The sequence below is a fragment of the Crotalus tigris genome, unplaced genomic scaffold (genome assembly GCF_016545835.1).
Source record: "Crotalus tigris isolate CLP2741 ecotype Arizona unplaced genomic scaffold, ASM1654583v1 scf7180000017666.27876245, whole genome shotgun sequence".
NCBI lineage: Eukaryota > Metazoa > Chordata > Lepidosauria > Squamata > Viperidae > Crotalus > Crotalus tigris.
Window position 1 is genome coordinate 5,095,504 of NW_024096551.1, and position 14,309 is coordinate 5,109,812.

The 14,309-nt window shown below is 41.8% G+C and overlaps 1 protein-coding gene across 10 annotated transcripts in view; it reads left to right on the plus strand.

Moving 5' to 3' along the window:
* The window catches only part of TOPAZ1 (testis and ovary specific PAZ domain containing 1), a 72,042-nt gene that overhangs the window by 18,107 nt on the left and 39,626 nt on the right, over positions 1–14,309 (plus strand). For all 10 annotated transcript variants that reach the window (XR_005555894.1, XM_039336296.1, XM_039336300.1 and 7 more), the window contains 2 exons: positions 2,108–2,226; positions 2,770–2,855. Coding sequence is in view for 9 of the 10 variants with exons in the window: in XM_039336296.1 (XP_039192230.1) it covers positions 2,108–2,226; positions 2,770–2,855 (205 nt within the window). In the remaining variant the exon portion in view is untranslated. The remainder of the gene's footprint in view (positions 1–2,107; positions 2,227–2,769; positions 2,856–14,309) is intronic.

Below are 14,309 nucleotides of genomic sequence, written 5' to 3' on the forward strand. Positions count from 1 at the left end.
GGGTGTAAAGATAAGGAAGAATGAGTATAAATTGCGGGCATTTGCGGATGATTTGGTTTTAATTTTGGAACAACCGAACCAGGCGATTGATGGTTTATTAGAACTTATAACACAGTATGGGAATGTTTCTGGTTTTAAAGTTAATAATTATAAGACTAAGATATTATCTAAGAATATGTCAGTTAAAGAAAGGGAAAGTTTGATTAAAGCCACAGGTTTTCAGATGGTAAAAAAGGTTAAATACTTGGGAGTATATCTAACTGCTTCAAATGGAAAATTGTATAAGAACAATTACGAACCACTATGGGCAAAAGTCCAAAAGGATTTAAGAGATTGGAAAAAATTGCAATTGTCATTGTTGGGGAGAATTTCAGCTGTAAAAATGAATGTTCTACCAAAGTTTCTTTTTTTGTTTCAGATGATACCTATTCTTAAAAAAGAGGCAAATTTGGAGGAATGGCAAAAGGGTATCAATAATTTTATATGGGCCGGGAAGAAACCAAGGGTTAAATTTAAGATATTACAGGATGCTCGAGAAAGAGGGGGACTTAAGGCACCTAATTTGAAATTATATTATGATGCAGCCGCCCTAACTTGGTTAAGTGATTGGCTTAATTTAACAAATATGGATATTCTTTTTTTGGAAGGTTGGGATTTAATATATGGTTGGCATGCATATTTAATTTTTAATAAGAAAGTTGATCGGACTTTTAAATCACATATTTTGAGGAATGCCTTACTTCGTGTTTGGAAGAAGTATTATTATAGATTAAATTATAAAATACCTATCTGGGGGATTCCCAGACATGCAATTGAGGGAACTTCTAAGGGGACAAATTTTGATAAAATCTCGTACAAAGAATTGTTAATTTGTTCTGGTTCGAATTGGCATTTGAAATCCCTAGATGTATTAAGGCAGCAAAATATTCTACAGTCATGGTTTCAATATTTACAAATAATGGATAGATGGACTGTAGACAAGAAAGAGGGAATAACACTAGAAGATAGACAATTGGTTATTCAGATTAAAAACCAAGGTCCGGCTCATATAAAAAGAATATACAATGTTTTATTAGAGTTAGATTCGGAAACAGAATTGGTTAAAGACTGTATGATTAAATGGGCTCAGAATATACAGGAGCCGATCTCATTGGATTTATGGGAGACAATTTGGATAAGAAATGTTAAATTTACACAAGCTCAAAATCTGAGAGAAAATTTTTATAAAATGTTTTATAGATGGCACTTAGATCCTAAAAAATTATCTTGTATGTATTCCAACATACAGCCCAAATGTTGGAGATGTGGCAATAATGATGCGACATACTTTCATATTTGGTGGAACTGTAAAAAAGTAAAGGCTTTTTGGATTATGATTTGGTGGAACATTCAAAAGATTTTTAGAAAAAAGATAAAGTTTACTCCTCAACTATTTTTACTTGGTATTTTTGTTGACTTAAATGAAAAAGAAACTACTTTGATGTTGAATTTATTAACTGCAGCAAGGTTACTAGTAGATTTATATTGGAAGAAAGATTCCTTGCCTACTTTAGAAGAATGGATATTTAAAGTATCTAGTTTTGCAGAAATGGCAAAAATTTCTGCTTATTTAAAGGATCATACACAAGAAAGATATATTACTGTATGGGGAAGGTGGATAGATTATATTCAGAAAAAGTATGGAATTAAAAAGTTTCATTTATTTTATGAATGAATATTAAATATTATAGAGAATTGTTTTATAGGTTATGGAGTTAAAGGTTAATTATGATATTTTTTTCTCTTTTTTCTTCTTTTTTCTTAATTATTATAATTTAAATTTTTTTTTAACCCTGTATTCTGCTCTGGAAAGTGAAGGGAGGGGGGTTGGGGGTGGGAGGGAGGGTAAGGGGGGGGTTTCTCTATTTTAAAATTTTTATTGTATTTTTATAAATGATTGTATGTTTTAAAAAATAAAAAATTTTCAATTAAAAAAAGAGTAGCATTTTTGCTTTTTTGGAAGGAAGGGGATACAGATTTACAAATAATAGTGCAAATTTAGTAATGTAGTGATTTATTTTCTGCATAAATAATCATGTTAATATCTATTTCCTCATCTGGAATTTAGTGAGAATACCCTAACTGTTGAACCTCTGATCTGTGATCATCAATTGGAATTTCCAGTTCCTAACGTGAAGGTCATTGTTCCTCAACAGCAAGACCCAGCACTAAAATCAAGGATGAATGGTATAAATTGATAATGGTTAAGTATTATATTATTTCTCTGTTTCGTTACTTGTCCCTCTATCCATAAAGATCCTATTCCAGTTCAAGGAGGTTATTGAACATTTTTGAATTGTTCTATAAAGAATCTAGTAAGATAATATAATTATTTGATATGTTTATGAATTAGAATTTTTAGGACTATTTGGAGAGGACAGAAAAGAAGAGGTATCCATTGTAACATAGAATTGGTGTATACTACAATGCTTGTCATAATGTCTGTATAATAGAAGTGTATACAAATAACTATACACTGTAATTTCAATTATAAAAACGGTGGCAGTTTAAAGCAAACAGAACCTACTTACCATAAAATAGTAACACTGGAATGATAACTTATATTTTTTATTGTTGGTTTTATACTTGGTTTTCTATCATAGTGCTTGAAAAGAGTTAAAGTTTTGTAAATATAGAAATGAGAATTTGAGACAAATATTTTTAAAGAAAGTAATTTAAGTATTATTTAATATATTTTTATATAAGCAGTATTCTTATCTTCAACATTAGATTTCAGATTCCCAAGGAAATGTCCTCCTTTGCCCTTATCAATTACTAATAGTTACAAAACATGGAAAGGAGAAAAACATCCAGCGGTAAGTTTTATAACTACATGTTTTTATAACTAAGCTTAAACTAAGTCGTGTTTATAAGTTTATATATATTCAGTTTGTCAATATCTCTAAAACAAACAAATAATTTATATTTATGCAATAATTTATTACCACAACTTCTGAAAAGTTTGCCTAGAAAGATCTCAGACTGATTTCCACTCCAAATGTAAAATACGTGATTTCCTTAATGGCCAAGAAGGATGTTTTTTTCCTCATAAGATACTTGGAAAGACAGGAGCATAGGGTCACAAGGGATTCAGAGTGGTTTAAGATGTTTCTAGTGTCTAAACTTGCTGGGAAAAATAGCATTTAATACATTTACTAGGTACAGGTGGCAGTTGTTATTACCATGGTTCATTGCGCAGTCAGCTAGATGTTCAGATTGGATTTGAATTTTTTTGTCCTCGTGTCAGGTCCTTCCCAAGGACCTGGGATAGGCAGATGTGGGTATTTGATGGTGTTACAGATATCATTGTAGGATATAAGCTGTTCCAAGTAAAGCTGCTTTTTGCAATTGTTTTGGGATTGCACCCAAGGTACCTCTTATTATTGGCACTACCTTTGCTTTCTTTTGCCACTGTCATTCTGTTCTATTTGGAGGTCTTTGTATTTTGTTAACTTGTTCAGTTCTTTCTCTACAATTCTATTTTCCAAGTGCTGTCACATCCATTATCCAAACTTTTTTGTTGTTCTTATCAATAATTATTAAGTCTGGGGTGTTAGGGAGGAGGTGCATTTCTGTTTGAATTCTAAAGTTCAGAAGCACTTAATCTTCGTTTTCTATGGCTTTCTCTATTTTCTGGTCCCACCAGATCTTGCTTGCAAACAAATGGATTTCTTAAAAATCTTCAAATGCACCATTGTTGCTATTTGTAATGCCATTGTTTGTAGTCGGTCTGTGTGACCTTTTTCCAATAGCTAATCTGGTGATCCATTGTTTCTTTAGCTTCTTTTCAGAGGCAACATTTGCTACCTGTTGCTATCTTTTCAGTCCTAGCTTTGTATACACATTTGTTTTCTAGCTTGGTCTTGTCCAGCCAGAATTAGATCCTCTGTCTCTTTTTTCAGTTCTCCTGCATTTAGCCATTGCTAGGTTTTGTTATCTATTTTGCTATTTTTTTTTAATATACTGGCCATGTAATGCTTTCTCTTCCCATGCCTCTTTTCTCTTCCTTGTTTGGTCTTTCTTGTGGGCCAGTTTGGTCTCTCCAGTACTCGATAGGCCTTCCTGATCTTATAGCTTCAGTGCATTTTCCTCTCTATCCTTTAGATATTCTTCCAGTGCTCTTTTTTCTTCTTCAACTGTCTAATGTACTTGCAATATTCCATGCCCACCTATTTTCCTTGGTAAGTAGAATCTGTCAGTATTATTGTGTAGATCAGTGGTTCTCAACCTTTTTAATGCCGCGACCCCCAACCGGTTGTAAGTCGAGGACTACCCAACAGGTCGTAAGTCAAGGACTACCCAACCAGTCGTAAGTCAAGGACTTTCCCTGCCCGGGAGCGCCGCGCATGCGTGGTGCCACCCCATGTGCCGGCCGAGGCGTAGCTGGCAAGTGACAGAGACAGCGCAGGCCGACCACCGGCTGGGCCACCAGCTGGCCCAGCCCAAGGGAGGTAAGGCACCCGCCGGGCCCCACACGCACCAGCAACACTCCCTGTGCCCACCCTGCAAATGATGCTGCAGACAACTTGCAGCACTGTTTGCAGAATGGGACTTTTGGCGGGCTCAGCAAGGCAGAGACAGCCTGGACAATTCCTATTGGCTTTTGAAAGCCAATAGAATTAGACTCTATTCAAGAGAGTCTATTCTATTGGCTTTCAAAAGCCAATAGAATAAAAGGGAGTAGCACAGCTAAGGAAAAGGGGGGAAAAATGGCGGACTGCGTTGTTTGCGAACCCCGTGAAATGGTCATTCGACCCCAACTGGGGTCCCGACTCACAGGTTGAGAACCACTGGTGTAGATGAAGGGGATGATTCATTTTCATTATTTTCTAGTCTTCTATCTATGGCTTTTAGTTTTGCTTGAGTCCAGTCCACTATTCCAGTTGTGTATCTAATGAATGGAACTGCCCAGATATTAATACCCTTATGGTATTTCTCCCACTGAGTTTGGACTTCTTTACTTTCTTGATATATTTATTTATAACTTTTTTCTTGACTTCAGTGTGCTTGATGTTAGCTTGAAGGATGCCCACATATTTATAGTGATAGTCTTCATCCAGACTCTTAATATTATTTCCATAGGGCATCTTGATTCTTTCAGATTTCAATATTTTCCCTGTTTGCTGATCAACATGGCACATTTGTCTAGTCCAAACTCCGTTACAGTATCTTGACTGTATATACCAGGGGTAGGCAACCCAAAACACTCAAAGAGCCACTTGGACCCGTTTCCCACCAAAAAACAAAACACTGGGAGCCGCAAAACCCTTTTGATATCTAAAAGGAAGATAACACTGCATATATCCTTTTTTACTGTGTGTGTGTGTGTGTGTGTGTGTGTATGTGTATGTATGTGTGTGTATATGTATGTGTGTATATATATATATATATATATATATATATATATATATATATATATATATATATATATATAGGTCTTTGGTTGTTCGGGTTTTCTCCTGCGTAAAATTGGAAGTGTTTTGGCGACGTTTCGACGAAGTCCCATTCGTCATCTTCAGGCTGGTGTTTTCAGCTTCGTGCTTTGAGCAGCAATGTGTGGTCTTAGCTGTTTCTTCCTTTTAACTGCCAGTGGGGGTATGAACTGATTGGGTGGGAGCTGGGCTGTGTTCTGATTGGGTGGAGGTGTGTTCTGATTGGTTAGGGGCGTGGCTGTGCTCTGATTGGCTGGGGGGTTGGCTGTGCTCTGATTGGCTGTGGGGTTGGTTGTGCTCTGATTGGCTGGGGGAGTGTTATGTTTGGTTGTGCTCAGGTTAGTCTGAGTTGCAGAGGGGTTTAAGATTTTGGCTGCCTTGCTATTTTTTGGCTTCGCGTTTGTGGAAAACCCGAACAACCAAAGACCTACATACAAACACCCGCGAAAACCTCAGAAAACATATATATATATATATATATATATTATATATATTATATATATATATATATATATATATATATATATATCACACACACACACACACACACACACACACATATACATATACACATATATATACTGTTTTCTGAGGTTTTTGCGGGTATTTGTATGTAGGTCTTTGGTTGTTCGGGTTTTCTCCCGCGTAAAATTGGAAGTGTCTTGGCGACGTTTCGACGAAGTCCCATTCATCATCTTCAGGCTGGTGTTTTCAGCTTCGTGCTTCGAGGAGCAATGAGCAACATTGCTCATTGCTCCTCGAAGCATGAAGCTGAAAACAATATTTGTTGCTCCTTCGAGGAGCAACATTGCTCCTCGAAGCACAAAGCTGAAAACACCAGCCTGAAGATGACGAATGGGACTTCGTCGAAACGTCGCCAAGACACTTCCAATTTTACGCGGGAGAAAACCCAAACAACCAAAGACCTACACACATATATATATATTCAAAAGGTGGAGGTGGAGCAGGACAGCTCTCCTCGCGGCAACTTTGGTGCCTGCGTTCCGGATGGTCCGCTTGCTGCACCTGGCCTGGATGACTGTTTGAAGATCGGACCTCTGGGGTGGATGATGACTACAATCGCCCCATTAAGGGTCCCATCACGCGTTCCCGAGTAGCACGGTGGATGCGTGAGGGCGCACGCGCGAAGACCACAGTTGGAATTTTCCCTGAGGGGAGAATTGAATCGGATGCCAAGCTGACAGGAATGAAGATCGTAATGAACTGCTGTGCATCCCATGCACGGAAGGGCGGTGGGTTGGGGCTATAGGGGAAGATGGGAGCACGGATGGGGTAGTATGCCCCCGGAGAGTGATACGTCGGACACGGGGGAGGGAGACAGTCGGATCTGGGATTTCATCGCAGGATCGGTCTGCAGTTACTCTGGTGCGAAGTAACATGGAATGCTTGCCTCCTAGCTTAGGAGCCACGCGCAACAGAGAAGTAATCAGTTGCAGGAACTTAGAACTCAGAAATACATCTGACATGAGTGATGGGAGGATTAATCGACCGGGCCCCATAACGAGGTCTATGAGCCATGTGCAGGCGCGTTTGTGCTTATAAACGAGCTCCCCCACCCTCTGGCTTTTAACACCCTGACGATGATGGCAGCAATACAGCCATCGAAAGCTAGGTTATCTATTTATTAAACATTTAATTGTTTTATCTCCTGGTGCTCGTCTTTATCTTTTGAATATGTATACACCCAGGAGACTATGTTCCTCAATTTTTAGGTTAATTTTTAATATATGTATGTATGTATGTATGTATGTACGTACGTACGTACATATTGAGTGCTATTTGATATATGTATATATATGTATGCGTGTATATATGTATGTAGGTCTTCGGTTGTTCGGGTTTTCTCCCATGTAAAATTGGAAGTGTCTTGGCGACGTTTCGACGAAGTCCCATTCGTCATCTTCAGGCTGGTGTTTTCAGCTTCGTGCTTTGAGCAACAACCAAAGACTTACATACAAATACCCGCGAAAACCTCAGAAAACATATATATGTATGTATGTGTATGTGATGTGTATATGTATATACACATGATTAGAAATAAAAACAAAAATGCGACTCTTGGGAGTCCGTGCTCCCATCTTCCCCTATAGCCCCAACCCACCGCCCTTCCGTGCATGGGATGCACAGCAGTTCGTTACGATCTTCATTCCTGTCAGCTTGGCATCCGATTCAATTCTCCCCTCAGAGGAAATTCCAATTGTGGTCTTCGCGCGTGCGCCCTCACGCATCCACCGTGCTACTCGGGACCGCGTGATGGGACCCTTAATGGGGCGATTGTAGTCATCATCCACCCCAGAGGTCCGATCTTCAAACAGTCATCCAGGCCAGGTGCAGCAAGCGGACCATCCGGAACGCAGGCACCAAAGTTGCCGCGAGGAGAGCTGTCCTGCTCCACCTCCACCTTTTGAATATATATATATGTGTGTAGGTCTTTGGTTGTTTGGGTTTTCTCCCGCGTAAAATTGGAAGTGTCTTGGCGACGTTTCGACGAAGTCCCATTCGTCATCTTCAGGCTGGTGTTTTCAGCTTTGTGCTTCGAGGAGCAATGTTGCTCCTCGAAGGAGCAACAAATATTGTTTTCAGCTTCATGCTTCGAGGAGCAATGAGCAATGTTGCTCATTGCTCCTCGAAGCACGAAGCTGAAAACACCAGCCTGAAGATGATGAATGGGACTTCGTCGAAACGTCGCCAAGACACTTCCAATTTTACTACTGTTCGTTTCCACGCTCTCTCCCTCGCGCACACTCAGGATGTTTTCTGCCATTGTCCCATTGTCAGTGCCTTGTTGTTCCGTCCATTGTGGGTAAGCACCATTCCCACTCATCCCCAATTCTCCATTCTCACTCCGTACGGGGCTCTTCCCCTTTCCATTAGCAATGGAAAGAGGATAGGTGCTGATGTGGGGCATGTGCTTGGGACTCAACTCGATCAGCTGGGGCCGATGACACGCTCCAGGAGCCGGAAACAGGCATTAAACAACTGTATATAAGACTTCCCCCGGCGTTTGCCTTTTAACCCTGACGATGTCAAATGTATTTGACGAAAGCTTGGTGGATTAAAAGTCTATTTTTGATAGATATTTTCTTGGTGATCATTATATATATCAGCTATGCAAGTAAAAATATGACTCTTGGGTATGTTCATATTAGAATCAATAAATAGTTGAACACCAAGAGAATAAAATTATACAAAAGTTAAAAATGTTAAAACTTTTATTTACTAAACCTAGCTTTCGTCAAGAGCTCTTGACATCATCAGGGTGTAAACGGCAGTCGTTGGGAGGGCTTATATGCAGCCTCCAATCATTTGCGCTCGGCTCTTGGATCGTGTCATAGGTTCCAGCTGTGTGCGTTGTAATCCAAGTATGTGTCCTGCATTGGGGTGTGGTTGTTTCTCACCCTTTCGAAAACGTATGCTGTTACGTGTGTCTTTCTCGCTAGTTCTAAAATTAGCTGGGGTATTTCCCCTTTCCTTGCAGTTAGTGCATGTTTCACTAGTTTCCCGTTTGTGATTCTGTCTGTCATGGGCAGTAGTTGCTGTTTTCTGCTTCCTTCTAGTTGCTCCAACCATCCCCTCTGAGCCACATTCCAATCCTCCTTTTCTCTCAGATCGTAGCCCCCATGTGCCATCCCGTCCTGCACCGCTCTCCCTCCTATTCCTTTCCATCACTCCCTTAGATCTATCATCACTCTCCTCCCTATATTCTTGGGAGGAGTCATTCTGGAGTGTGTGCCTATCAGTAAGGCATTGCCTAGCTCGTAACCGGTCAATCCATTGCTCACTTCATTTGGGGCTTCTGTCCTCATCCCTCATCGGAGAATCTCCTAGGCACGCTCCGTTCGTAGTCTTCTGTCCTCCCAAGGGATCAATCACCACGGAGCTATTCCCCTCCCTCTCACAAACCAGCCCAGCTAGCATAACGAGGGTGTCTGTTTCGCTCCCCGGGGGGTAAATCATTCCCCCCAGCATGTGCGATTGTAGTCCGAGCACTCTATCGTATGCTGTATTTCCTATTCCTCCCCCCACAGTTGTTATCTCCGTTCGTATTTCTCCTATTGAACCGATTGGGGGGGGCCTCACTCTCTCTTTCCTGCTGCAATTCAGTTGTCCACTCGCTCCGTTCATCAGGAAGTTGTTCCATAATTGACAGTCAGGTTTCTGCTGGCTGTTTGTCATTTGTGGAGGATTTTTCAAAGTTCTACCATCTTGGTCCGAAGCCAAGGGAATGTCCATTTGGTCGTGTTGTGTGTGGGGGGATGTCCTATTCTTCTCCCACACATGTGGTCGATGCCTAGGTCTTCTCCAGCGGTTCAAGCGGCGGTTCATGTGCCATGTTTGTAAGGTCCGTTGTGCCAGGCACATGTCTATATGGCGATTAATGGAATTTTCCCCCGAAAACCAGGCCTCCTTTAATAGGCGGCCCCCCTTTGTGGCATCACAGGCCAAGATTTGTGTGTGGTCAAAATCAAAGTTATGACCACTTTTGGCTATATGTGACCAGATCTGCGAGTATTGCTCGCCCCTCTTGATTGCCAACTTATGTTCATGTAGGCGGGTCTTCAGCCTTTTTGATTGACTGGTTACGAGCTAGGCAATGCCTTACTGACATGCACACACTCCAGAATGACTCCTCCCAAGAATATAGGAAGGAGAGTGATGATAGATCTAAGGGAGTGATGGAAAGGAATAGGAGGGAGAGTGGTGCAGGATGGGATGGTACACGGGGGCTACGATCTGAGATAAAAGGAGGATTGGAACGTGGTTTGGAGGGGATGGTTGGAGGAACTAGAAGGAAGCAGAAAACAGCAACTACCGCCCGTGACAGACAGAATCACAAACGGGAAACTAGTGAAACATGCACTAACTGCAAGGAAAGGGGAAATACCCCAGCTAATTTTAGAACTAGCGAGAAAGACACACGTAACAGCATACGTTTTCGAAAGGGTGAGAAACAACCACACCCCAATGCAGGACACACACTTGGATTACAACGCACACAGCTGGGACCTATGACACAATCCAAGAGCCGAGCGCAAATGATTGGAGGCTGCATATAAGCCCTCCCAACGACTGCCGTTTACACCCTGATGATGTCAAGAGCTAGGTTTAGTAAATAAAAGTTTTAACATTTTTAACTTTTGTATAATTTTATTCTCTTGGTGTTCGACTATTTATTGATTTTAATATGAACATACCCAAGAGTCATATTTTTACTTGCATAGCTGATATATATAATGATCACCAAGAGAATATCTATCAAAAATAGAATTTAATCCACCAAGCTTTCGTCAAATACATTTGACATCGTCGGGGTTAAAAGGCAAACACCGGGGGAAGTCTTATATACAGTTGTTTAATGCCTGTTTCCGGCTCCTGGAGCGTGTCATCGGCCCCAGCTGATCGAGTTGAGTCCCAAGCACATGCCCCACCTCAGCACCTATCCTCTTTCCATTGCTAATGGAAAGGGGAAGAGCCCCGTACGGAGTGAGAATGGAGAATTGGGGATGAGTGGGAATGGTGCTTACCCACAATGGACGGAACAACAAGGCACTGACAATGGGACAATGGCAGAAAACATCCTGAGTGTGCGCGAGGGAGAGAGCGTGGAAACGAACAGTAGATCATTCAGGAGAACTCACGGGAAGGAGGAGGGGAGGAGGAATAGCATGGGCTGTGACTATGAGCCTGCGTTAACAACCCCGAGGGATAGATCAAAGTGGTCTTGGGGCTTGCAGGGATATTGGAAGCAATTTAAATAATTGCCCACCCCCGCTCCCTAAGGGAAGCCGTGTGTGGGATGGTGGGGGAGTTATGAGCAGGGGAGGAGAAAAGATCCTGACCCCCAACCTGACCAACCCTGAAACAGCTAACGGAGTAACGTATGACAGAATGCAAATTAGCAATGGAAAGAGGATAAGTGCTGATGTGGGGCATGTGCTTGAGACTCAACTCGATCAGCTGGGGCCAATGACACGCTCCAGGAGCCGGAAACAGGCATTAAGCAACTGTATATAAGACTTCCCCCGGCGTTTGCCTTTTAACCCTGACGATGTCAAATATATTTGACGAAAGCTTGGTGGATTAAATTCTATTTTTGATAGATATTCTCTTGGTGATCATTATTTTGACAATATGAATACTCCCAAGAGTCGCATTTTTGTTTTTATTTCTAATCATGTGTATATACATATACACATCACATACACATACATACATACATACATACATACATACATACATACATACATATGTTTTCTGAGGTTTTTGCGGGTATTTGTATGTAGGTCTTTGGTTGTTCGGGTTTTCTCCCGCGTAAAATTGGAAGTGTCTTGGCGACGTTTCGACGAAGTCCCATTCGTCATCTTCAGGCTGGTGTTTTCAGCTTCGTGCTTTGAGCAGCAATGTGTGGTCTTAGCTGTTTCTTCCTTTTAACTGCCAGTGGGGGTATGAACTGATTGGGTGGGAGCTTGGCTGTGTTCTGATTGGGTGGAGGTGTGTTCTGAATGGTTAGGGGCTTGGCTGTGCTCTGATTGGCTGGGGGAGTGTTCTGTTTGGTTGTGCTCAGGTTAGTCTGAGTTGCAGAGGGGTTTAAGATTTTGGGCTGCCTTGCTATTTTTTGGCTTTCGTGGTCGTGCCTCCTCTTCATGGAGGGTGTCAGTTTGCTTCATGTATGGATTGGAGGGGTTTAAAGTGGCTAATGATGCAGCTGTGGTCTGGCTTCTGGTTTGTGGTCGTGCCTCGTCATCGGTGTGGCTTTGGGTTTGTTTTTTGCATGGATGTGTGGTGGTGACATCCTGTGTGGTTTTTGTGAGTGTGGGTCTGGTATCATTTTTTGTGTTAGGGAGTCGTTTGTCAATAAGGGCAGGTTTCCAAATGGCTGGTAGGCGGGAGGTATCATTTCGCTTGTTCATGCTGTGTGGGCGTTTTTCTATCTCGATGGCTTCTCTGATTATTCTGTTATTAAAATGTTCACTTTTGGCAATGGTTCTGGTATTTTTAAAGTCAATTTCATGTCCTGTGGCTTTAAGGTGTTGGACCAGGGAAGATGTTGGTTCCTCTTTTTTGACTGAGTTCTTATGTTCTTCAATGCGTGCACTTATTCTTCTGTTGGTTTGTCCGATGTATGTGGTGGGACAAGTGGTGCATGGGATTTCGTATACTCCTTGATTTTCTAATTCAATTTTATCTTTGGGGTTTCTAAGGATGGTGGATATTTTTCTGTTTGTGCAGAATGCTGTTTTGATGTTGTGTTTATGGAGGATCTTACTGATTCTGTCTGTGTGCCTTTTATGTATGGGAGGAGGGCTTTGCCGTTTTCTTGTTCTTTGTCTTGGATTTTAGTGGGGGTTTCTTTTTGGATTAGGTTTGTAATCTTATTTCTATGGAATCCATTGGATGTTAGTACATTGGTGAGAGTGTGTAGTTCGGGTTTTAGGTGTTGTTCGTCAGCTAAGCGTTTTGTTCTGGAGATGAGTGTCTTGGCTACAGAGTTGATCTGTGCTGGGTGGTGGTGTGAGAGAGCGTGCAGATAGCGGTTTGTGTGTGTTTTCTTCTGGTAGATGGTGTGTCCTAGGGAGCCATTGGATTTCTTGTAGACTAAGACATCCAGGAAGGGAAGTTGGTTGTTAGTTTCTGTTTCCATGGTGAACTGTATTTTGGGGTGTAGGCTGTTGAGGTGTGTGAGGAAGTTGTCCAGTTTTTCTTTCCCATGTGGCCAGATTATGAAGGTGTCGTCTACGTATCTGAGCCAGAGTTTGGGTTTGTGATCCGATTTTTCTAGAGCTTGGGTTTCAAAGTGTTCCATGTAGAGGTTGGCAATGACAGGTGAGAGGGGTGATGACGAATGGGACTTCGTCGAAACGTCGCCAAGACACTTTCAATTTTACGCGGGAGAAAACCCGAACAACCAAAGACCTACATACATACATACATACATACATACATACATACATACATACATATATCATAAAGGTAAAAAAGGATATATGCAGTGTTATCTTCATTTTAGATATCAAAAAGGTCTCTCTCTGTGTCTCTGTCCCTCTCTTTCTTTCTGCCCTTGGTCTGCCAGTCCTCTTCCCCCACTCTCTTTCTCTCTTTCCTCTCTCTCTCTCTCTCTCTCTCTCTCTCTCTCTCCTTCCCTCTCTCTTCCTCTCTCTCTTTCTCCCCCCCTCTCTCTCTCTCCGATTTTCTGCTCACCTGGCAAGCTGGCTTCAAGCTGTTCTCCAACAAGCTCAGAGGTAGGCAACCTCGGCTCTTTTATGACTCATGGACTTCAATTCCCAGAATTCCTGAGTCAGCATAGCTGGGCTAGCTAGCTCTCTCTCCCCTTCTTGCTTCCTGCTGAGACGCAGCAAAGGGAGGAGCCACGCCCAAAAAGATTTTCAGCTTGTCGGAGAACACAGTGAGTCCACTCTCTTTTACACACACACGCACGCACGCACACGCAAACACAGACTGAGAGAGACAGAGAAGCAGGGAAGCGCAAGTGCCTCTCTCTGCAAATGGCAGAGGAGGCTGGGAGCCACAGGGGAAGGCTCAAAGAGCTGCATGTGGCTCCGGAGCCGCAGGTTGCCGACCTGTGGTATATACAGACGGTGTTGAGCAGTGATTCCATTTCAGATGGTATTTTTCCATACAGCCTCAGATCGTCAATATAAAGGAGATTATAATAGTCCGGCAGATGTTTTTGATGTTTGATAGCCATGGCCCAATTATTCAGTATTGTTGACAGAGGAATCAATGCATTGAAAACAATAGTGGTGATAGTAAGTTCCTCGTCTCTTGTTATTAACTTCTACCAATCTACCATCATTG